This window comes from Gekko japonicus, unplaced genomic scaffold, assembly GCF_001447785.1.
Source record: "Gekko japonicus isolate JY-2015 unplaced genomic scaffold, Gekko_japonicus_V1.1 scaffold37, whole genome shotgun sequence".
NCBI classification, from domain to species: Eukaryota; Metazoa; Chordata; class Lepidosauria; order Squamata; family Gekkonidae; genus Gekko; species Gekko japonicus.
The window spans coordinates 1,905,782-1,926,914 of NW_015171503.1; the positions used below are offsets into that span (position 1 = coordinate 1,905,782).

General features: G+C 46.3%; 1 protein-coding gene across 1 annotated transcript in view; it reads right to left on the bottom strand.

Moving 5' to 3' along the window:
• The window catches only part of CACNA1I (calcium channel, voltage-dependent, T type, alpha 1I subunit), a 441,973-nt gene that overhangs the window by 94,233 nt on the left and 326,607 nt on the right, over positions 1–21,133 (bottom strand). Inside the window, exon 9 of the mRNA XM_015419166.1 lies at positions 19,897–20,303. Coding sequence (XP_015274652.1) covers positions 19,897–20,303 — 407 coding nt within the window. The remainder of the gene's footprint in view (positions 1–19,896; positions 20,304–21,133) is intronic.

A 21,133-nucleotide genomic window follows, 5' to 3' on the forward strand; every position in this document is an offset into this window, starting at 1 on the left:
CATAAGACCATACCACAGTTCCATAGACTGATGTGTGCACAGACACTAGCCTTCTACATTGTTGCCAGCTTAAGTGTAATGAATGTAAAACAAGTATATTAAAAAGTCCCATTCCTTCTGGGTGACGGAGAGCTGAAATGAAAGTAACCTATTGGGAGTGCAAAACATCAACCACGAACAAAGTCCTTCTAATAGAGTCTATGGTGGCCTGTGCAGACTGGTACATAGCAGACGGAACAATGCTTCTTTCTCATTTAAAGGTGGAAAGATGTGTATATCATACTGCTTAGCCTTGTGTACATAAGACAGAGAGAGATTGGGATTTAAATTTGGATCCTTTACAATCAGCCTGGCAGCTGCAAACAATTTCCACTTATTGGGGCAGAAAAATACAGTTCTGCTTCTTCTTTATCCTAAATAAGTAAATGAATGAATGGACTGGGGCCCAGCTCCCCAGCCACCTGCCCGCCAGAGCTTCCTCCTGAGTTTCCATTCCAGTTCCTGAGAGCTTTGTCCCACACAATTATCTGTTTACTTGTACCAAGTGGTTTTGACAACTGCTGTCCAAAAAATCCCCTTCTTTGTTCTGAAAAAACAAACCCCTTTTTTCTCTGCAGCCTTCTAATTCATTCCCACACTTCAATATGATCAATGACCTCATGCTAATTTGAATACCGAAATGTGGGGGGGGAGGGAAAATGGGACACCTTCCTTGTGTCAGAGGGTTTTATTAAAGTTGCCTGTTCCCCTCAATGCAAAAAGGTGGAGTGATGTGTGTGTTTGGGGGAGGGGGGAGGAGAAAGACTCAATTTCCATCTGTAATTATGTTTGAATAACAAAGCAATAAAGCAAGGAGTAAAAGGCAAAGGCAGAAATATTGGTTACAGAGAATACGTCTACAGTCCCTATTCACACCTGAGTAAGCCCCACTGTACTCAGTAGGGATTACTTGTGAGTAAACACACATGGAATCAGGCAACATGGCGTTCACAGTCCCACAGGATCACCTAAAGCTCTGCTGTGCAGTGGGAGGACAAGAATCAGAACTCTTTGATTATTTCGCATGTTCCTTTTGCTTTACAGCTCACTTTTGCATTATTTGCCTCCTTCCACAGGATGCTCAGATGCTGCCTTGGGGATCGGGTCTGGTTAGACCTGCGAAGATACATAGCTATAGCTATCTTTCACTCTTGTTCTTATCTTCTTGACCTCTACCGTGCCCTCTAAAGTGGAGAAACTTGCAAAGGTTTGAATATTCATTTTGCCCTAAAACTGAGACCCGAATCTTTCTCCCAAAGTGTTTGTGCAGCTGGTGAAGTCCCTGCCTATAGCAACATCATGTGGATTTTGGCTGCCAAGAACATTTCATTTCTCAGTGGTGATATATGTATTATTTCCCCAAACACACTCTCTTAACTGGATACTCATGTTCCTTCCAGGCATATAAAGGCACCTCACCACTTTGTTAAAGATCCCTTACAGCTGTTGTGTGGGTCATTCTCTAGGCTGGAGGCATTCCTTTAACAGGTACAGAACTTAAGCCAGCATCTCCTTTAGCATAGGAAGGAGAGTTGGCAGAAGGATGTCTTTCTTCTTTATGATCAAGCTAGTTTACTGCAGATTTGTGCTCAAACTGGAATATGGGCCACCTTCATACTGATACTAGTCCTGCAACCACACAAGATAACACACCAAGAGGCTCCTGGCTCTCTTGAAAATGGGCACAAAGGTCAAAATTGGGTTTCATCATGAAATCTGTTTTGAACATGCACATAAGCTGCTGCTATTTTCTGATGGTTTTTTTTCTGTTACGTTGCTTTCATTTTTTGTAAGCTACTCTTGTGCATTTTTAGGTGAGAGTGTAGAGTACAAGTGTTTCAAACAAACAAACTTAAATTATGATATGTTAATCTTGACGTAACATATCACTTTACTGTGCATTTTATACCTCCTTTCCCTATGCTGTTTTATTTTTGATTGGATGTGACGATGAAATCACAGACACCATCTTTTACTGGGATCTCTTAATTTTCAAGCTAGACGGAGTGAAGGCTATTGTGGAGGCCACGGCGCCGCAGTGCAAGGCGGAGCTTCAGGCCTTCCTGGGCTTCATAAACTTTTATCATGCTTTCCTGCCGCACAAGGCTGCCATGGCAGAACCCCTCCACAGACGTTTGGACAAATTGGCTCCTTGGGCTTGGGGCCCGAGGGAGGTGGCGGCGTTCCAGGGTGTGAAGACTTTGTTAATTTCTAATGCTGTTCTTGCTCATTTCTATGAGTCCCTGCTTGTTGTACTAGCATGTGATGCTTCTCCCTACGGGGTTGGGGCTGTTTTAGGTCACATCCTGCCGAACGGCCGAGAGATCCCCATGGCCTGTTATTCAAGAACACTGTCCTCCGCTGAGCGCAACTACGCACAGATAGACCGGGAGGGGCTGGCTATTGTGGCCGGGGTTAAGAAGTTTCATAACTTCGTCTATGGCCGCCCCTTCGCGATAGTCACTGATTATAAGCCACTCCTGGGGTCATTCACGGCTGATAAGCAAACGCCACAGGTCTTGTCGCCATGCGTTCTTCGTTGGTCCCTGTTCCTGGCTGGGTACCAATACTGGCTGGAACACCAGCCTGGAAAGGTGATGGGGCACGCTGATGCCCTGAGCAGGCTACCGCTTACTTCGGTGGACGGGGATCCGGCTCCCGCACTGGGGGTGCTAATGCTGGAAGGTCTCCCGGAACCTCCCCTGCAGGCGTCTGAGGTGGCCGCCTGCATGTCCAGGGACCCCGTCCTCTCCCGGGTCTTGGGCTGGGTGGTAAGGGGGTGGCCATCTGCTTCCCCGGGGACGGAGTTTACAGCTTTTAAAGCAAGGAAAGACAAACTCTCAGCCCCCAAAGGCTGCTTGCTATGGGGAGACAGGGTTGTGGTATCGGGGACCATGAGACAGCGGGTCTTGCACACACTACATGAAACACACCCGGGCATAGTCCGTGTATAGAAAAAGGCTTTTCTAAAATCCTCCCTGCTTGGGCCAAATGGCCTCGCTGGTAGCACTACCGCGTTATTCCTGTCATCTGTGCAAATGGCTTGCCAGATGGCCAGGCCACATCTCCATATACAAGACACTTTGACACCTCTGTCAAGAGAGAGTGACTTGCCAGCGCCTTCCCAAGCTTGGGACAAGCTATGCCCAGTACATTAGCACATCAAAAGCATTCCCTGACATGACACATGGTCACTTGAAGAGGCTGGAGTAGGATGCCCAACTCCTAGCCAATCAAAACATACCTTGCCTGACAACGCATGGTAACCAGAGATTGGAACGCCTTCCCACTCTCTCACTATTGGGTAACTGGCCATGCCTGGTGGTGACGGAGGGGGGGGGGTATATCTGTAATAATCCTTATGGGAAACAGGAGGTTAGAGGAGAGTTAAGTAAGTTTCTCACTGGAAAACAAAGAGTATTTTTAGACTGCCTGCGTGCTTGTCAACTGTTTGCTGTTAACATGGAGTGAGACTGTTAGGCAGCCAAGATGGACTAGCTGCCCACAGCACCATGGGGTTCCTTTTCAAGATCCCCAGGTGAGACCTTGGACTATTTCATCTGATGCCTCTAAAAGCCTGGTAACTATGGAATACCTCTATTATGTAGTTAGAACTGAACAAGCTATAGATATAATTTGTTTCTTATCTTTTGCTAGTTTCATGTTATATGCATGCTTGTGCACTGAATAAAGATAATATATAATCAATATTATCTGGACCTGTCTTCTCTGTTGCAACCTGATTTCTAAGACTGAGTCTTGTGCCTAAAGCCGTTCGCCTAAGGAGGCTACCACTGTGGTACTTAATTGTTTGCAGCCCTGGTGCAGAGCTGGTAAAGGGGGTCAGTCCCAGAAAGCAAGAAGGAGTTTGGGATCTCTGCTCCTGAGTTTTGTTGCGGGACTGGTTAAAGAGATCCTGGTGGCAGTGACTACTGGTAAGCCTGGAGAGTGTACAGACATTCTCCTGGCGTTTGTTCAATTGTTCCTGAATGCTTTGGGTTCTCTCCCCATCCCTGGACTGGGATGAGGAAGAGAAACCATGACAGTCTGCATGAAAGCCCATGCACGGAGCTATGTGTGGTGGCCCGGTATAGACGCAGAGATCAAGACATGGGTCCGGAGGTGTAAAATATGCCAAGAAGTCCGCCCCAACCCTCCGAGCACCCTGACACAACAATGGGAGTCCACCCACATACCGTGGTCCTGGGTTCATGTGGACTTTGCCAGCCCGTTCCAGGGGCTGTTGTTTTTAATAACGGTCGACTCATACTCCAAGTGATTGGAGATCAGCCCTGTGTCCACCACATCTTCCAAAGCTGTCATAAGGTCCCTCTGCCGGATCTTTTCCACACACGGGCTGCCGGACATGATCGTGTCCGATAACGGAGCCACATTCACCTTGGCCGAGTTCCAGGACTTCCTCCAGAGGAACCTTATCAGACACATCAGATCAGCCCCTTTCCACCCTGTGACCAACGGCCAGGCAGAAAGGATGGTCTATACAATGAAGGAAGCTCTTCGCAGAATAACGGATGGCGACTGGGAGTTCCAGCTTGCCAGATTCCTCCTGACGCAGAGGATGACCCCAAACCCAGTCTCTGGTCACAGACCGGCTAAGCTTCTGATGGGCTGCCGCCCTGCACTCCCAGAAAGACCGGCTTCACCCGGACCGCTTACCTGACTCCCGGAAACTAGTAGAGGACAGAGAGGCGCCAAGGGGGTTCTTCTCTGGAGAGCCCGTCTATTTTAAAAACTTCAGGGTAGGACCTCCCTGGGTAGCCGGCCGAGTCATTAAACCCACAGGCCCAGTGTCGTTATGAGGTTGTTATGGAAGGGGACAGACTCCTAAGGAAACATGTCGACCACCTATGGCGGCGATTAACCCCTGAAGCCGGGATGCCATCACCGCTACCCGACGGACCAGAGACCCCCACCCCTGGCAACCAAGGAGCAACCTTCAACCCCAAGTGGGGGGAAGACCCTTCCCCAGTGTGAACCAAGTTCGGCTGCAGGAGAACCCGAGGCCCCGATGCTGCAGCAACAACTACAACAGCCACCCCAGACTCCGGTCTCCGCTCCTCAGCCCGAAAGAACCACCACAGACCCAGTGCCAGCCCCCAGGTGATCTCTCAGGGAGCACAGGGCCCCCACCTATCTGAAAGACTACATTACATAGGTAGGGACGGAACTATGGGGGGGAGGGCTGTTATGTTCTTAGACCACTGGCAGGAGCCAGCCAGAGGCAGCTAGAGCTTCAGTCCTGAAGACAATAGGGACTAGGTTCCTGAACTTCTAGTAAGGAGCCAATAGGGACCTTGGCGGGAAGTTCAAACCCGCCAATAGAACCTAGGGGCGTCCCTCCCCAATTGTATAAAGTTGGCCACCCGGCCGTTGGTGGTTGTTCCATGTGTAAAGTACTAATAAATGCGTCTTCGCCTATGTCATGGTCTGAGTCCTGATGTATCGAACCCAGTACTTTTCATAGACATTGCACTGTATTGCGTTTCACATTTTCCTTTGACCCCTTCAAAAAGGGTGGAGGGTCACATGTGCACATCAGCTTTCATTCCAATATCTCAGTCTTCAGAGCAGATATTGCAGTATGTTAAGGTTAGTATCTGTCCTTGTCCTCTTGAAAATGGGTGTGGTGTTTGAGCTGGGATTAAATTTGAAACATGGAATAATGTCTCAAATGTGTTGATCTACTTTCATTACAATGTCTCTGCCTTCAAGGGGGTTATTGCACTGACTGTGTTTTTCATGTTTCCTGGCCCGCTTGACAACAAGTATTTGTGCAGGGGGTGGGGGCCAGGCTGTTCTTCAGAACAGAATGATGTCTTGAACGTATCATTTTGGCATTCAAGGCAGATATTGCATTTCATTGTATTTTACAACTTTCTGGGCAGAAATGGATTATGTGAGTGGAAATCATGCTGGGGTTTGGTTGAAATGCAGAAAGTAGTCCTGAGCATGCACACCAAAGTTTATTGAGATGTCTCAGCTTTCATAAAATATATCATATTGCATTGTGATTTGCATTTTCCTCTCCCCGAGGGAACCTGGGGACAGGGCCGTGCTGCCATTCAGAGCTGAAATGTAGTTCTGAACATATGAGTCAAACCAAGTTTAATCCTGATATTTCAATGTTCAAAAAAATTATCATATTACAAACAAAATGCTGAGCAGGTGAGTCAAACCAAAGGCCTTGCTTGGCTTCTGAAATGGCAGGAAAGTGGTGGAAGGGGAGCCTCTGAAGGGGAATCCACTTAGTTAAAAAGTAGGGCTAGATAAGGTGCATTCCAGTGCTGGAGTTGCACTGGGTTGAGGGGAAGCACATTGTCATTCAAGAAACGATGTAAACATATAAACAACAGGGGGGGAAAGTTCACTGAACAGCACTAATAATATTACAGAAAAATATCCTCTAAGCTACCACCTACATGCCTTACGGGAATCACAATAATTATGGGCGTACTTTATGAGAGAAGATACAGCAAGTACCAAATATAGCACAGTATTGCTTGGACAATGCAATACCTGCATGGAAGAACTGCAGCCTTGAAGAAAGGTGGGTGGCCTGCATGACACAAATAAATAAGTGTATTGTGCTGAGGATCAAAACAGGAAATGTTGGGAGATCTGTGATCAAGTCAATCTAATCCCCCCCCCCCCAATGTTAATATCAGACATGGTAGGACCTGATTCAGATCAGGGCCATGTGAGGGAGAGGGCAGATGGGTCTTAATCTAAACCACCCTCCCACATGAGCCACACATTGTAACTACCCCTAAAAAGCAAAGAAAAAGGCAAAATATGGGTTGCCTGTTTCTTTTAAAAAGGTAAAGGTTCCCCTGCTCGAAAGCCAGTCGAGTCCGACTCTAGGGTTGCGGTGCTCATCTCCGTTTCAAAGCCAAAGAGCCAGCGCTGTCCGAAGACGTTTCCGTGGTCATGTGGCTGGCATGACTAAACACCAAGGCGCACGGCTGTTATCTTCCCACCGAAGTGGTACCTATTTATCTGCTTGCAATTTCTTGCTTTCGAACTGCTAGGTTGGCAGGAGCTGGAACTAGAGACGGGAGCTCACTCCGTCATGCGGCAACCCGGGTCTCGAACAGCTGAACTACTGACCTTCCACAGCCTGCAGTTCAGCGTCTTAACCACTTGAGCCACCGCAGCTCCTAAGTTTCTTTTAGGGTTAATTAAAATGTGTGGAGGCATGAGAGTGGTTTTGTTCAGTGAAACTAGAGGGAGTAATGAGTTAAAACCCTCTCCCCCTCCCGTGCACCCCAGTCAAAACCAGATCCTCAAATGGCTGATATTGGTGTTTTTAAACTGGTGGGAGGATCTCTTCACTGTTGTGCCAGTGTATCATCTGTTTTGACTCTCAACCCTGATTGTGCAGAAAGATTATGAGGGCAAATCTGCATTTCTCAGATAGTGCTTATTTTAGTGTTTATCTTCAAGGAACTCTCCACCACAAAGGCACAAATTCATATGTGTTAAATGCGCCTATTTTCAGCAGAGACCATGCCTGACCTACTTGGATGCGCACCATAGAGATAAATATAAACCTGAAGTCACACATGGAAATTCACTGGGGGGGGGGGGGGCAAAGACATCAATTTCAGTCTGAGCTGAAAGATTATGTCAGCGATAATGAGAAATGTAATGTGGTGCCAGGGAGGGATATAATGGTGGATTGTCCTTCTCACTCCTGCAGATGCGTTTGCTCCCTCGCTCCTTCTGTGTCATAGGGAGGGATGGATGTTTTAACAGTCGTGCTTCTGTCTTTCTTACAGAAAAGGTCACCTGTTTCTGCTCACTCTCCTCGCCTCACTGACATCTGTTTCTCTAGACAAGTGCAAACCTGTTAATCTTTTTCTAATGGTCCATCAGTCACCCTGGGGAATGGCCCTACGCAGGGAGATGGGTAAGGAAGAGAAGAATGCAAGAGAGGAGTCTGAAGATGGGGAGCAAAGGAGAAGAGACAATCTTTAACAATCTCATCATAGGGCGAGGTAGAAAAGGCATAAACAGAGATGAAGACTGAAAGAGAAAAAGGAACACAGAACACAAGGGAAGGGGAAAGCTGGAGGAAGCCTGGGAAACAATTAGGGTAGCAAAGGAAAAAAGCAAGGCATAGTCCTAGCTACACAGATAGAGCTTGAGATAACAGACCCCAGTAGAGTAAAACTGATCATACATTTGCTGCTATTTCTGTAGAGATGCAAAATTAGACAGAGTGAAAAGAACTTTGGGCCTCAGGTGCCATTATGCATTGTCTGGGGGTCCCTGGAGGCTCATCCGCCAAGGGACCCCCATCCACCTCTGAGACTGTTAACATCGTTTTAGGTCTGCCTGACTTCTCATGGAGCTGATGGCTGTGACAAGACAATGGAGACTCTTCATTCTGGAACAAATCACAATAACTCTCCCACATCTAAAATACTGGCACTGCTGAAAGAGGCTGAAGGAAACTAAAAAGACCCAGAAAACATTTATTACAGAAAATTGGAGAATGAACACAACCAAATGCTTATTGGTGCCCAATAACCTAAAAGCATCAGGAAGCTGCAAGCTGACTATCAAAGTGCTACAAGAAGGGGAAAAACCCAACAAACACAAAATCCTCCTAGAATTGGCAATGGTAAAACAAACTGGCTAAAGATGTAAATCTAAGATAAGCATTACAGAGAAAGCTAGTTAATAGTGACCGTTAGTAGAATGACGGGGTCAATCTGTTCCCACGTGTGTAAGATGTCATAGGGTGCAATCACTTTCCCCCCTACTATGTATCAGTGGGTCTAAATGGTTTTGTGACCCTTAGCAGCAGCACCCTATGACCTGAGAGCTATGCCTCAGGCATCCGTGGTGTTGTACGGGGGGCCTGGAACATGCCACTCATTATCACATGCTGCCACTTCCTAAGAACACTGCCCCCTCAAACAGCCACTAGGATAGCCTGTGTACTCAGGCCAGCCCTGATCATTTGACACCATCTGCACATTAAGCAACAGACCAGACCAGCTGAGCTCTGAGCAAGAGCAGGAGAGAGAGCTGTGAGAGAGGTGAGTGGGTTTCTTTTACTTGCTTTCAGCTGAGAGAATTCAGCTAAGGATATTTTGTGGGAAAACTGTGTTTAGCAGTGTGTGGAAGCACTTAGAGTTCTTGCAGAGTCCTGGCTGATTGAGTGTGGGAGAGGAACGGGCATTGTTTGACTGGGATTGCCTGTAATTGAGAGGAAGTGGAAGGGGCATTGTTTTGCCTGTGATTGAGTGCCTGGGTGAATTTGAATTTGAATAGCTGCTGCCTTACCTCTGCTGGGGGAGGCCTCTATTTAAGGAAGCACCTTGCCAGAGGCACGAGCCTCTGGCTGAGCTCTGAGCAGGAGCAGGAGAGAGAGCTGTGAGAGAGGTGAGTGGGTTTCTTTTACTTGCTTTCAGCTGAGAGAATTCAGCTAAGGATATTTTGTGGGAAAACTGTGTTTAGCAGTGTGTGGAAGCACTTAGAGTTCTTGCAGAGTCCTGGCTGATTGAGTGTGGGAGAGGAACGGGCACTGTTTGACTGGGATTGCCTGTAATTGAGAGGAAGTGGAAGGGGCATTGTTTTGCCTGTGATTGAGTGCCTGGGTGAATTTGAATTTGAATAGCTGCTGCCTGACCTCTGCTGGGGGAGGCCTCTATTTAAGGAAACACCTTGGCAGAGGCTAAAGGGCTCTTTGCCTGTGGCTCTTAGCCTAGGGACTCTTAGACTAGGGGCTCTGTAAGTAGCCCAAAAAGAGCCAGGCTCTTTGTCTTTCCCGTAAAATAATTTGACTTGATAACAAAACCCACATAAATACCAAGGGTTTAAAAGGGGGATTATATTTATTTATTTTAAAAGAATTATGAAGCCAGAATGCCAGCAGGGGGTTGGGGGCTATCCAGTGTTTTGCACGGAGTGTCACATGTATGACTATCTGCCCACTGGGCAGAAGTCTTGGGTGTGTCCTCGGTGCAAGGAGCTCCTGGTTCTCAGGGAACGTGTGTGCTCCCTTGAGGCCAAGGTGGCTGACCTGGAGAAGCAGAGACAGTCAGCTAGGCACACAGAAAAGACTCTCGGGGACTTGTTAGCTACGTCCCACTCTGGATCTGGCAGCCCCGCTGCTGTCAGGGAGCATGAGGGTCTAGGGGAAACAGGGCACCATGCTGAGGATAAGGGGAATGTGCCCTCAGAAGGGACCTCTTCCCCAGCTGGTGAGCGGCTCTCCTTTTGCACCAAGGAACCATCCCTGAGCAGGGTGGGAGGGGGGCTCTTGGTAGTGGGTGATTCGATCCTTAGGCAGGTAGACAGCTGGGTGGCGAACCCGCGTACTGACCGTATGGTGACTTGCCTGCCTGGTGCGAAGGTAGCGGACATTACGCGTGTTTTAGATAGGCTGGTAGATAGTGCTGGGGAGGAGCCAGTGGTCGTGGTGCATGTCGGCACCAACGATGTGGGGAAATGCAGTCGTGAGGTCCTGGAGGAGAAATTTAGGCTGCTGGGCAGGAAACTTAGGTCCAGGACCTCCAAGGTAGCCTTCTCAGAAGTGTTACCTGTTCCACGCGCAGGGCCGGAGAGACAGGCAGAGATCAGGAGTCTCAATGCGTGGATGAGACGATGGTGTAGGGGGGAAGGGTTCAGGTTTGTTAGGCACTGGGATACTTTTTGGAACAAGAGGGAGCTGTACAGGCGAGACGGTCTCCACTTGTCCCGAGAAGGAACCAGGCTGCTGGCACTTAAAATCAAAAAGGTGGCAGAGCAGCTTTTAAACTGAATATTGGGGGAAAGCCGACAGGAGATGAAAAGTCTCTGGTTCGGGTTGGCTCATCTGAGAGAGGTGAGGGGGTACCGGTTGCTTTTCTACAGGGAGGTGGATTGAAATTGTCCACAGAGGCCATGGCTGGTGACATGGACTGCCGGACAACGACTCGAGATAGCAAGAGGAAGGATGCAGGCTTAACTTGTAAGGGAAATTACAGCTGTTTCTATACAAATGCTAGAAGTGTCCGAGGTAAAATCGGGGAGTTGGAGTGCTTGGTGTCGGAGGGAAAAATAGACATTGTGGGTATTTCTGAAACTTGGTGGGATGAGGAAAATCAGTGGGACACAGTGATTCCCGGTTATATATTATATCGGAAGGATAGGGGGGGAAGGGTTGGAGGTGGGGTAGCTCTGTATGTCAGAGAGGGTATAAAGTCTAGAAAGATTGAGAGGCTAAGTGAATTGGATTCGCTTCTGGAAGTTCTATGGGTTGAAATAGGGGGGCCAAAAGGAAACTTAACACTGGGAGTTTGTTATCGCCCACCAGATCAAAAGATAGAGGAGGATTATAAAATGATGAATGCCTTAAAGATAGCAACTAGACAAAAACACTGTGTAATAATAGGTGATTTTAACTACCCACACATTGATTGGGTCAATATGTGTTCTAGCCGGGAAAAAGAGATTGAGTTTCTAGACACTCTAAATGACTGTGCTATGGAGCAGATGGTCACGGAACCTACCAGGGGAGAGGCGATCCTTGATTTGGTCCTAAGTAACACTCAAGACCTGGTGAGAGATGTAAAAGTGATTGCACCGCTTGGAAACAGTGATCATAATGTTGTTGAGTTCATCATTTGTACAAATAGAGAATTGGCCAAAAAGACTCACACAACCATTTTTAACTTTAAAAGGGGTAATTTCTCTGATATGAGGGGACACGTGGGGAGGAAACTGAAAGGAAAAGTAGAAAGGGTCAAAACAATTGGGGAAGCTTGGGATCTATTTAAAACTACGATCCTAGAAGCTCAAAAAATATATATTCCGCAGGTTAGGAAAGGCACAAACAGGTATAGGAAAAAGCCTGCATGGTTAACAAACAGAGTAATGGAGGCTGTAAAAAGTAAAAAGAATTCCTTTAAGCAGTGGAAAGCTAGTCACAGTGAGGCTGATAAAACGGAACACAGGCTATGGCAAATAAAATGCAAGTCTGAGGTCAGGCAGGCAAAAAGGGAATATGAGGAGCATATAGCAAAAAACGTAAAAACCAACAATAAAACTTTCTTCAAATACATTAGAAACAGGAAACCAGCCAGGGAGGCAGTGGGGCCCTTGGACGACCAAGGGGTAAAAGGAGTATTGAAGGATGATAGGGAAATGGCTGAGAAGCTAAATGCATTTTTTGCCTCCGTCTTCACTGTGGAAGATGAGAAGTGCTTGCCCACTCCAGAACCACTGATTTCAGGAGGGGTGTTGAAAGACCTGAGTCAGATTGAGGTGACGAGAGAGGAGGTCCTAAAACTGATAGACAACTTAAAAACTGAAAAATCACCAGGCCCAGATGGCATACATCCGAGAGTTCTGAAAGAACTCAAATGTGAACTTGTAGATCTCCTGACAAAGATATGTAATCTTTCCTTAAAATCTGCCTCCATTCCTGAGGATTGGAAGGTAGCTAATGTCACTCCCATCTTTAAAAAGGGTTCCAGAGGAGATCCGGGAAATTACAGGCCAGTCAGTCTGACGTCGATACCGGGTAAATTGGTGGAAACCATTATTAAGGAAAGAATTAGTAGGCACATAGATGAACAAAACCTATTGAGGCAGACTCAGCACGGTTTCTGTAAGGGAAGATCTTGTCTCACTAACCTGTTAGTGTTCTTTGAGGGGGTGAACAAACATGTGGACAAGGGGGATCCAATAGATATTATTTACCTTGACTTCCAGAAAGCTTTTGATAAAGTTCCTCATCAAAGGCTCCTAAGTAAGCTCAAAAATCATGGGATAGAAGGACAAGTCCTTTTATGGATCAAAAACTGGCTAGTTCATAGAAAACAGAGAGTGAGTGTAGGTGGGCAATTTTCTCAGTGGAGGGTGGTAAGCAGTGGGGTACCGCAGGGATCAGTACTTGGTCCACTGCTTTTTAACTTGTTCATTAATGATTTGGAGATGGGAGTAAGCAGTGAAGTGGCTAAATTTGCGGATGATACAAAGTTGTTCAGGGTGGTGAAAACCAGTGAGGATTGTGAGGCACTCCAAGGGGATCTGTCAAGGATGGGCGAGTGGGCGTCAACATGGCAAATGGGGTTCAATGTGGCCAAGTGCAAGGTGATGCACATTGGAGCCAAAAATCCTAAATATAAATACACATTGATGGGGTCTGAACTGGCAGAGACTGAGCAAGAGAGAGATCTTGGAGTTGTAGTGGATAACTCACTGAAAATGTCGAGACAGTGTGTGACTGCAATAAAGAAGGCCAATGCTATGCTGGGGATTATTAGGAAGGGTATTGAAAACAGATCAGCCAATATAATAATGCCCCTATATAAATCAATGGTGAGACCTCATTTGGAATACTGTGTGCAGTTCTGGGCACCACACCTTAAAAAGGATATTATAGCTTTGGAAAAAGTGCAGAAAAGGGCAACTCGAATGATAAAAGGGTTGGAACACTTTCCCTATGAGGAAAGGTTAAAGCGCTTAGGGCTCTTTAGCTTGGAGAAAAGACGACTGAGGGGTGACATGATCGAGGTTTATAAGATTATGCATGGGAAAGAGCAGGTAAAGAAAGAGGTACTTTTCTCCCTTTCTCACAATACAAGAACTCGTGGGCACTCCATGAAACTGCAGAGCGGTCGGGTTAGAACGGATAAAAGGAAGTACTTCTTCACCCAAAGAGTGATTAACACATGGAATTCACTGCCACAGGAAGTGGTGGGTGCTACAAGCATGGACGGCTTCAAAAGGGAATTAGATAAGCATATGGAGCAGAGGTCCATCAGTGGCTATTAGCCACAAGGTATAGATAGGGACTCTGGGGCAAGTGATGCTCTGTCTTCTTGGTGCTTGGGGGGGGTCAACAGTGGGAGGGCTTCTAATGTCCTGGCCCCACTGCTGGACCTCCTGATGGCACTGGTATTTCTGGCCACTGTGTGACACAGAGTGTTGGACTGGATGGGCCTTTGGCCTGATCCAACATTGGCGTCTCTTATGTTCTTAAAACCCAAACAACATAACCCATCCCCAGATTGTGACTTAAGCCTAATGTGGACACAGAACCTTTGTTTTGCTATGTATACGTGTAAGAGTAGATAGCAAGAGAACCTAGAACATGCTGGATTAGACCAGTGGTCCACCTTGTCCAGCATCCTGTCTCACACACTGGCCAGCCACTTTGGAGGGCCAACGGGGCACAGAGGCCGAGCTCTCTTTTACAGTTTTGACTTATTTGCCTGGGACTGACCTGCAATTTCCTGGCTTTCCTCTTGACTCTTTTTTAAAAACCAGTGTAACATTTTTAAACTTCCTACAATGACAAGAAATGACCAGGTTTAGAATTCCAAAAGACCCATAGGGCCACACGAAAGCAAACCTGTCCTCATGAAGCAATACAGAAATGTTAATATTACACTGGCGCTAATGCTGCATGAGAGGGATAACCACTCATCCTGTAGTTTCATTTGAAAAGCTTGACATGGTGGCTCCAGCCACGACATGAGAGCCAGTCCTTTATGGGAGCCAGCCTTGCATGCAGTTAGTCAAGTATGACCTTGTCTCACATATGGTTTGCCAGGTCCCTCCTGGCCACCAGCAGGGGGCGGGGGTGGGGTTCCCAGCTCCAGGATGGAGCCCGGGAAGGACCTCAGTGGGGTACAATGCCATAGAGTCCACCCTCCAAAGCATCCATTTTCTCCAGGGGAACTGTTCTCTGTAGTCTGGAGATGAGCTGTAATTCTGGGGGGTCACCAGGTCCCACCTGGAGGCTGCCATCCCTAGCTTCAGACCCTCTCCTTCCAGCATCATTTTGACTACTGGGTAACCAAAGTCTTACGAGTGTTCCCCCTAAGCTGAGTTAGTGTGAGCTAGCTCACAGTTTTTTAGCCTCTGGCTCATACTTTTTTGTCTTGGCTCAGGGAGGATGGCTCCCGAGCAAACTAATTTATGCAGTAGCCAAATCGCTCGCTCACAACTTTAATGCCAGCTCGCAAAGTAGAATTTTTGCTCACAAGACTCCACAGCTTAGAGGGAGCATTGGTCTTACCCATATGAAAAACAGCCAGAGTCCAGTAGCACTTTAAAGACGAAGAAAATTTGTGGCAGGGTATGAGCTTTCGTGAGTCAATGCACACTTCTTTGTGAGTCACTTCTGAAGAAGTGAGCAGTGAGACACAAAAGCTCATATCTTGCCACAAATTTTCTTAGTCTTTAAAGTGCCACCGGACTCTTGCTCTTTTCTACTGCTACAGACAGACTAACACGGCTACCTGTCTTGATCTTAACCATACCAGTGACTCATCCAAATGGCAGCTTTAATGACGCAGCCTATTTGTTAATGTTAACCATCCTGTGAACACTAACCTGTTTTCATCCTAAGTCTCCATTTTTAGTAGGTTTCATTTAAAAATAAATAAATAACGGAGCCACTTATGGGCATATTGATCTAAAATGAGAGGCGCCAGGGTCAGTCCTGCCTAGAATCCATAGCCTCTGCCCCTGCGTATGATCTAGCTGTGGTTCCTCAGTGTTCAGACAAGGCACTTGCCCAGAGCCATTCTAATCCTTGTTATTATTTCACATTTTAAAGGCTGGGTCTCGGCACCGAAAAGAACAGGCTCTGGGACTAAACCAAGTTGAACCCTGGCTCAAATTAAACTCTTCCCAGAAGTCCTAATAAGCAGTGTTGTTTTGTTTGTGATGCATGCTGCTCCATAAATAGCTCTGACATTATCCCTGAGTTAGAAGAATTTTGAAGAAACAATTCTTGATCTCCCGCCCACATCCTCCTCTAGCTATGTGATTTCCAGATAACATATCCCTCATGCAAACGTTGTGTGTTTATAGCTTTTGAATACTTGTAGATGATTACCGTGATTGTCCTCTGCCCTTAATCATCACCAATCAAAGTGATACCAGTTCAGCTTATTTAATTTTCCTTTTCTGTCCCAGCCCTCCTGTTTTTATGCAATTTATGGTTTTATATTGCTCTCCTCTGAGTTAGGAGACATTTTCCTAATATAGAGTTGCTTCATTAGCCCTCATTAAACAAAGGTGCTGATCAACACAGGGCAACTATGTTCATCTTTAAAAGACTGTGCCCACAGGGTCTGATTCACTACGCCATAAACATGTAGCAGGTTAGTCAGCGAATGTGGGCAATCACCAGTCTTCAGCAAAAAAACGCTGTCTCTGTGTATGATTTGGTAACACTCTTCCCTAATTCAAGGCATAACTTGAAACCCCATAAATGAACTGGTCCCAAATATTAAATAAAGCATCAAATGCAATGGCTGCACTTCCTGCAAATATGTTAATGGTGTGTCAAGACAATGGTATGTTTTCAGTAAAGACATGCCACATTGTTTTTGACAGACACTCCACCTTCTCTTAAGCACTGAAGTTAGAGGAAATGTATGATTCCAATTTAAAGCTGAAAGGGCTGGGCAAAATGCTGACTGGCTGGCTCCTGGGAGTGTCATGAAAGCACCTCCCCCCTCCCCAGAGCAATTTTTAAAGTTTTTAAAAAATGTATTTTTAAAATGTGGCAAAATAGTATAACTGGGCAACCTTGCAACACATCTGGAGGGTAAAGCCACAAGGCCTGCTTAAGTAAAGAACTGGGCAAAAAGACGAGAAAGGTCATTTCCGCATTTGCCTGCCATAGGGTTGCCAAATGTACTCACCTGTGCCGGCGGGGGACTTTGTGTTGCCTCCCAATGCACGCGCACATGCGCAAAGCGTGTGTGCGCCGCATGCACATCACTTCCCTGTGACGTCATCACGCTGGGGTGGGGCACAGCCATTTGAGGGGAAAACTCTATGTTTTCCCCTCAAATGGCTGTGCCCCGCCCCAGCGTGATGACGTCACAGGGAAGTGATGTGCATGCGGGGGTGGGGTTTCCCCCGGGCCCCGATTCCGCGGGGGCAGAAATCGGGGCTCCAAAGCGGGGGGAATTCTGCCCCCCGAGGGGATTTGGCAGCCCTAGCCTGCCACTCTGTATTTTCTCAGAGTTCAAGTCAAGGCGATGTAAGCCCGCAGCAAAGCAGCATCCAAAAAACTCGGGGCAACAGTGGGCTGAGACTGGGATGACTGCTGAAGGGAGGTAGCATAATGCAGAACAGAAAGAAAACCCAGAATAACAAGAAGATTGAACTTGATTTTAGTGCAGAATTGCTTGGAGGACACCGCAGTGAACATGGATCAAAAGGAGAGCGGGGAAAAGGCCATTAAAGTAAACCTTGGATAGGAAGCAAGTACATGTGTCACTGCAAGAGTAAAGGCGTGTGTGTGTGTGTGTCTGGGGGGGGGGGTGTAGCTGAGAATTCAGTGACAAAAAACAGCTCCCTGCACTCTTTGTAGGTAGATGGGGGTGCACTAGGGTTACCAACTACCAGGTAGGGCCTGGACTGCTCCTGACTACAGAGATCAGTTCTCCTGGAGAAAATGGCATCTTTGGAGTGTACACTCTAAAAGGAAGTACTCTTGCAGGTGAAATGCAGATGGCTTTGATGAGTCTGGGAACAGTATCACCACACTCAAAGATTCCTCTAGTGACTGATCCAAAGCCACAGTTTCCAAAAGACCATTCCCCTAACTTTTGTGCCACCTGAGTGAATTCATGGTAACATGACAACCATGTCCAGCAGAAAACCACACAAAGGTAATTCATTACCCCTCTGGAAAACAAGAGAAGAATCTCTAACCTCTGTGGATCACATACAGAGGACAACCTAGGCTGCACTGGGCAATGTTACCCATCATCCAAATGAGGTGCCTTTTTGTAGTCCCTCCTAATCAAATTCTGGGCATGGGTGTGCTTTGGTCATATTTTGTTTTCACGTGAGAACGTGCAGACCACAAATCATGTGAATATGTATCAACAAATAAGGTTAATCAGGCTGCTTTGTGTGGAGGTAGGCATGCCTTTTGATAAGCGATTTCACAAGAAGTGCAAATGCTTTGTATCATGCATTGTAATTGCTAATTCAGAAATATAATTATTTTCCACAGAGTCATAATGTATAACGTTCATTAAAATGACCAGATTATTAACTTTCTGTAGACACCCTACATCAGGGTGGGGCTACTCAGGGAATAAATCATGCGGAGGAACACAACTAATTTGCATGAAATAATTGCCTCTGATTAACATAAGTTGCAAATTGTTTTTATGAACTTTGTTGAGGCCAAACTACTGATGTTCATTTTTAACTGTCTGATGTGGAAAAAGTCGGATCAGCCCTTAAAAGGATTTAAGACTAGAAATCCCAAAGGGGAGCAAAAAGTAACGGATTAGTCATTCCCCCCCCCCCCCCCCCTCTTCTTTTTTTTCAGATCGTAAGGCTGTGGGCAGCTCTGTTCTTTCTAACTCAATTATTGTACAGAATATTGCCGTGGCAGTTTATAGACAACAATGTCAACAACAAAACCAACAAGAATTACTACTGCCCTTATTCCTTTGTACACTGGCTATCTCGCTTTCAAACATCTTTGCAGCCGCAAGACCTAGCCATGTACGCTTAAAAGCAAAACGGTGGCTGGAATTGTCAAGATGCCAGCGTGAGTTTCTGCGCCACACAAGCCCTGGAGACTGCAGACTGCCCACCCCTGCTCTCCACACGACATTACAGTAAATAGACAAAGATTCCTGCATGGCAGTGGGACAAAAATGCTTGGGCTTGACAGTACAAACATTTGAGGCTTCCCACAAATGGCTCTCAGGTTACAACCCCACTCAGTGGTAGGAGGAGGAAACCAGTAAGTGATTATTATATACTGAGGCTTGACAGTGATAAGAGCCACATTTACGTCCAGACTGACAACTCCTTTCAGTGTCTTGACCCATTCTTCTGCAGATAGTAACAGATGGGTTCTGGCCTCTCTGTCCCTTGAGGGGATGAGAGGGTTCCTTGACCTTCTGCTAATACAGGACTCACCTGGTTTTTCTATACTTCTGTACCAGCAGACAGTACTTGCAGGTCTCTTAATTAAGCTGAAAAGGCTGGCAAACTGATAGATTTGATTTGAGCTTGGGTGAAGAGTCTGTGCTGTCCCCCAGAGGGTTGGTATGAGAATAAACCAAACAGTCTACGAATTTAGTTAGCTAATGAAGGGAGAAATGAGACAGAAAGAGGGCAGATAGCGGGAGGCAAGGGGAGGACACAACACAGAAAAGGGGGGTGGGGATCATGAAGTGATTTGCCAGATGGAATACATAAAGAGAAGGACCAAGAGAGGAAGCCGAAATCAGAAACGCTAGAGAAAACCAAGAAAGGGACAGTGTGGAAGCAAAACCAGGAATAATTCACTGCTGGATTGCAGCCATTCCATGCACAGTTTTTTTTGCAGGATAACATTAATTGGAGAACATGATAATGGTTAATTGCTTGATGGGCTTACACAATATGTTTGTGTGCTCTGTTTACTCTGGCCTCTTTACTTGCCTGTGGCCTCAGTCTACCAAGCACCAATGGCTAATGCAAAGGCTCCATCCTTTCCAGTGGAGTTTGCTTCCTGCAGAAACTTTGGAGCGGCAAACTTTTCGGAGTTGTGCACAAGAAGTAAACATAGAATAGGTGATAGCTGTGTAAAGGGAAGTGGTAGATTCAGGTGAGCATCTTCCCACCTTCTTAGCCTGCCAATTCAAATTTGGTGGTTGCCTAGGAGCTGCTTGATTAGGTTGATGGGTCCTATCAACCCCCCAAGGATACCAACCCTCTTAGAGACAGAGCAAACAGATCTGGACACCGTAGCATTCAGTTCTATGGAAGGTGTCCTTAGAGACGCATCATGCTGGGCAATTTCTATCCATCTTAAGCTGCACTACCACCACCTCTGGCTATCCACAGCCCAGTTACCTGTTCATGATGCTCAATACCCATGCTGATGGTGTTCACAAGGATGGCGATCATGATCCCACGGTTGAAGTATTTGCTCTCCACAATTCCCCTCAACTTGACCCTCACTTCTTGCCATATGTAGCTGCAGTGTGTCCGTTGTCCGCCTTCTTCTCCATCTTCCTCTTCCTTCTCCAGGTCTGCAACCCCCTCACTTCCTTTCCTTCCATCTCCCTCATCCTCACTGGCTTCTCCTCCTTCCTCCTGATCCGAATCAGCACTGTCCAGTACAGAAAGTCTTCGGGTTGCTTCCCGCTGGGTCTTGTGACAGCTTGGACAGTTGCTGGGGTCAGAGGTCAATGTCATGGCAATAGGCTGACCAAGATTTTGTGGCATGTAATCTACAGAATTGTGTTTCCGGCAACGCCCTGTGTAATACACAGAAGGATTAAATTTAAATGGGAATATATATATTTTAAAATTTTAAGAACAGTTTTGCTTCTCGGTACTTAATTAAGCAAAGCAACTCCTAAACTGGGTTGCTGGCCATTTTAAGAGGAAGGAAAATTAAGCACTGGAACTGCCTGCCAAGGGAAGTGTTCAGCTTATCATCACGGAGAGACTTTTATGGAGATTGTTTGTCTCTCAGAGACACGCTCTACTTCAGCCACAATAGATCGGACTCAATTATGTTCATTTATATAGCAGGGGTTGAATAGTTCTCCATATTGCTGGAATCATTAAATAAGAGGCCATGGCCTATGTTATCCAGGAGGTTAAAAATTCCAAAAATGCTTTTTAATTTTTTTTTAATCTGCCACCCTATTTATCATGTAAAGAAATGCTTCCAAAGTACATTTTTTGGGGAGGGGGGAGATGCTGCAAAAATGGTTCTTGCCATGTACTCATGACATTTATTCTGTTTTCATCCTACTGGTTCTGTTGATTTTACTGTAAACGTTTCTTTCTGCTTTTTATTAGCTCTTATTCCTAATGGGTTTGTAGAACTGGCAAGGCTATTAGGAGAAAAGGCAAAAAAAAATCTGATGTGGTTAAAATTGTTCACAAAGCTGTCTAATTACAGCTGCAATTAATTCCAGGTAAGTTCATTCAGGAACCCAGACCCTACCTTGTGCTAAGCCCTAAAGGTGTTCTGGGGCTAGAAGAGGTGGGTAGTTACCATCCTATGCTCCTTTTTGGCTCTAAAGGCTACTTCACAGATGTTTCTTTCAGATGGTTTATGAGTACCTCTTGAGTT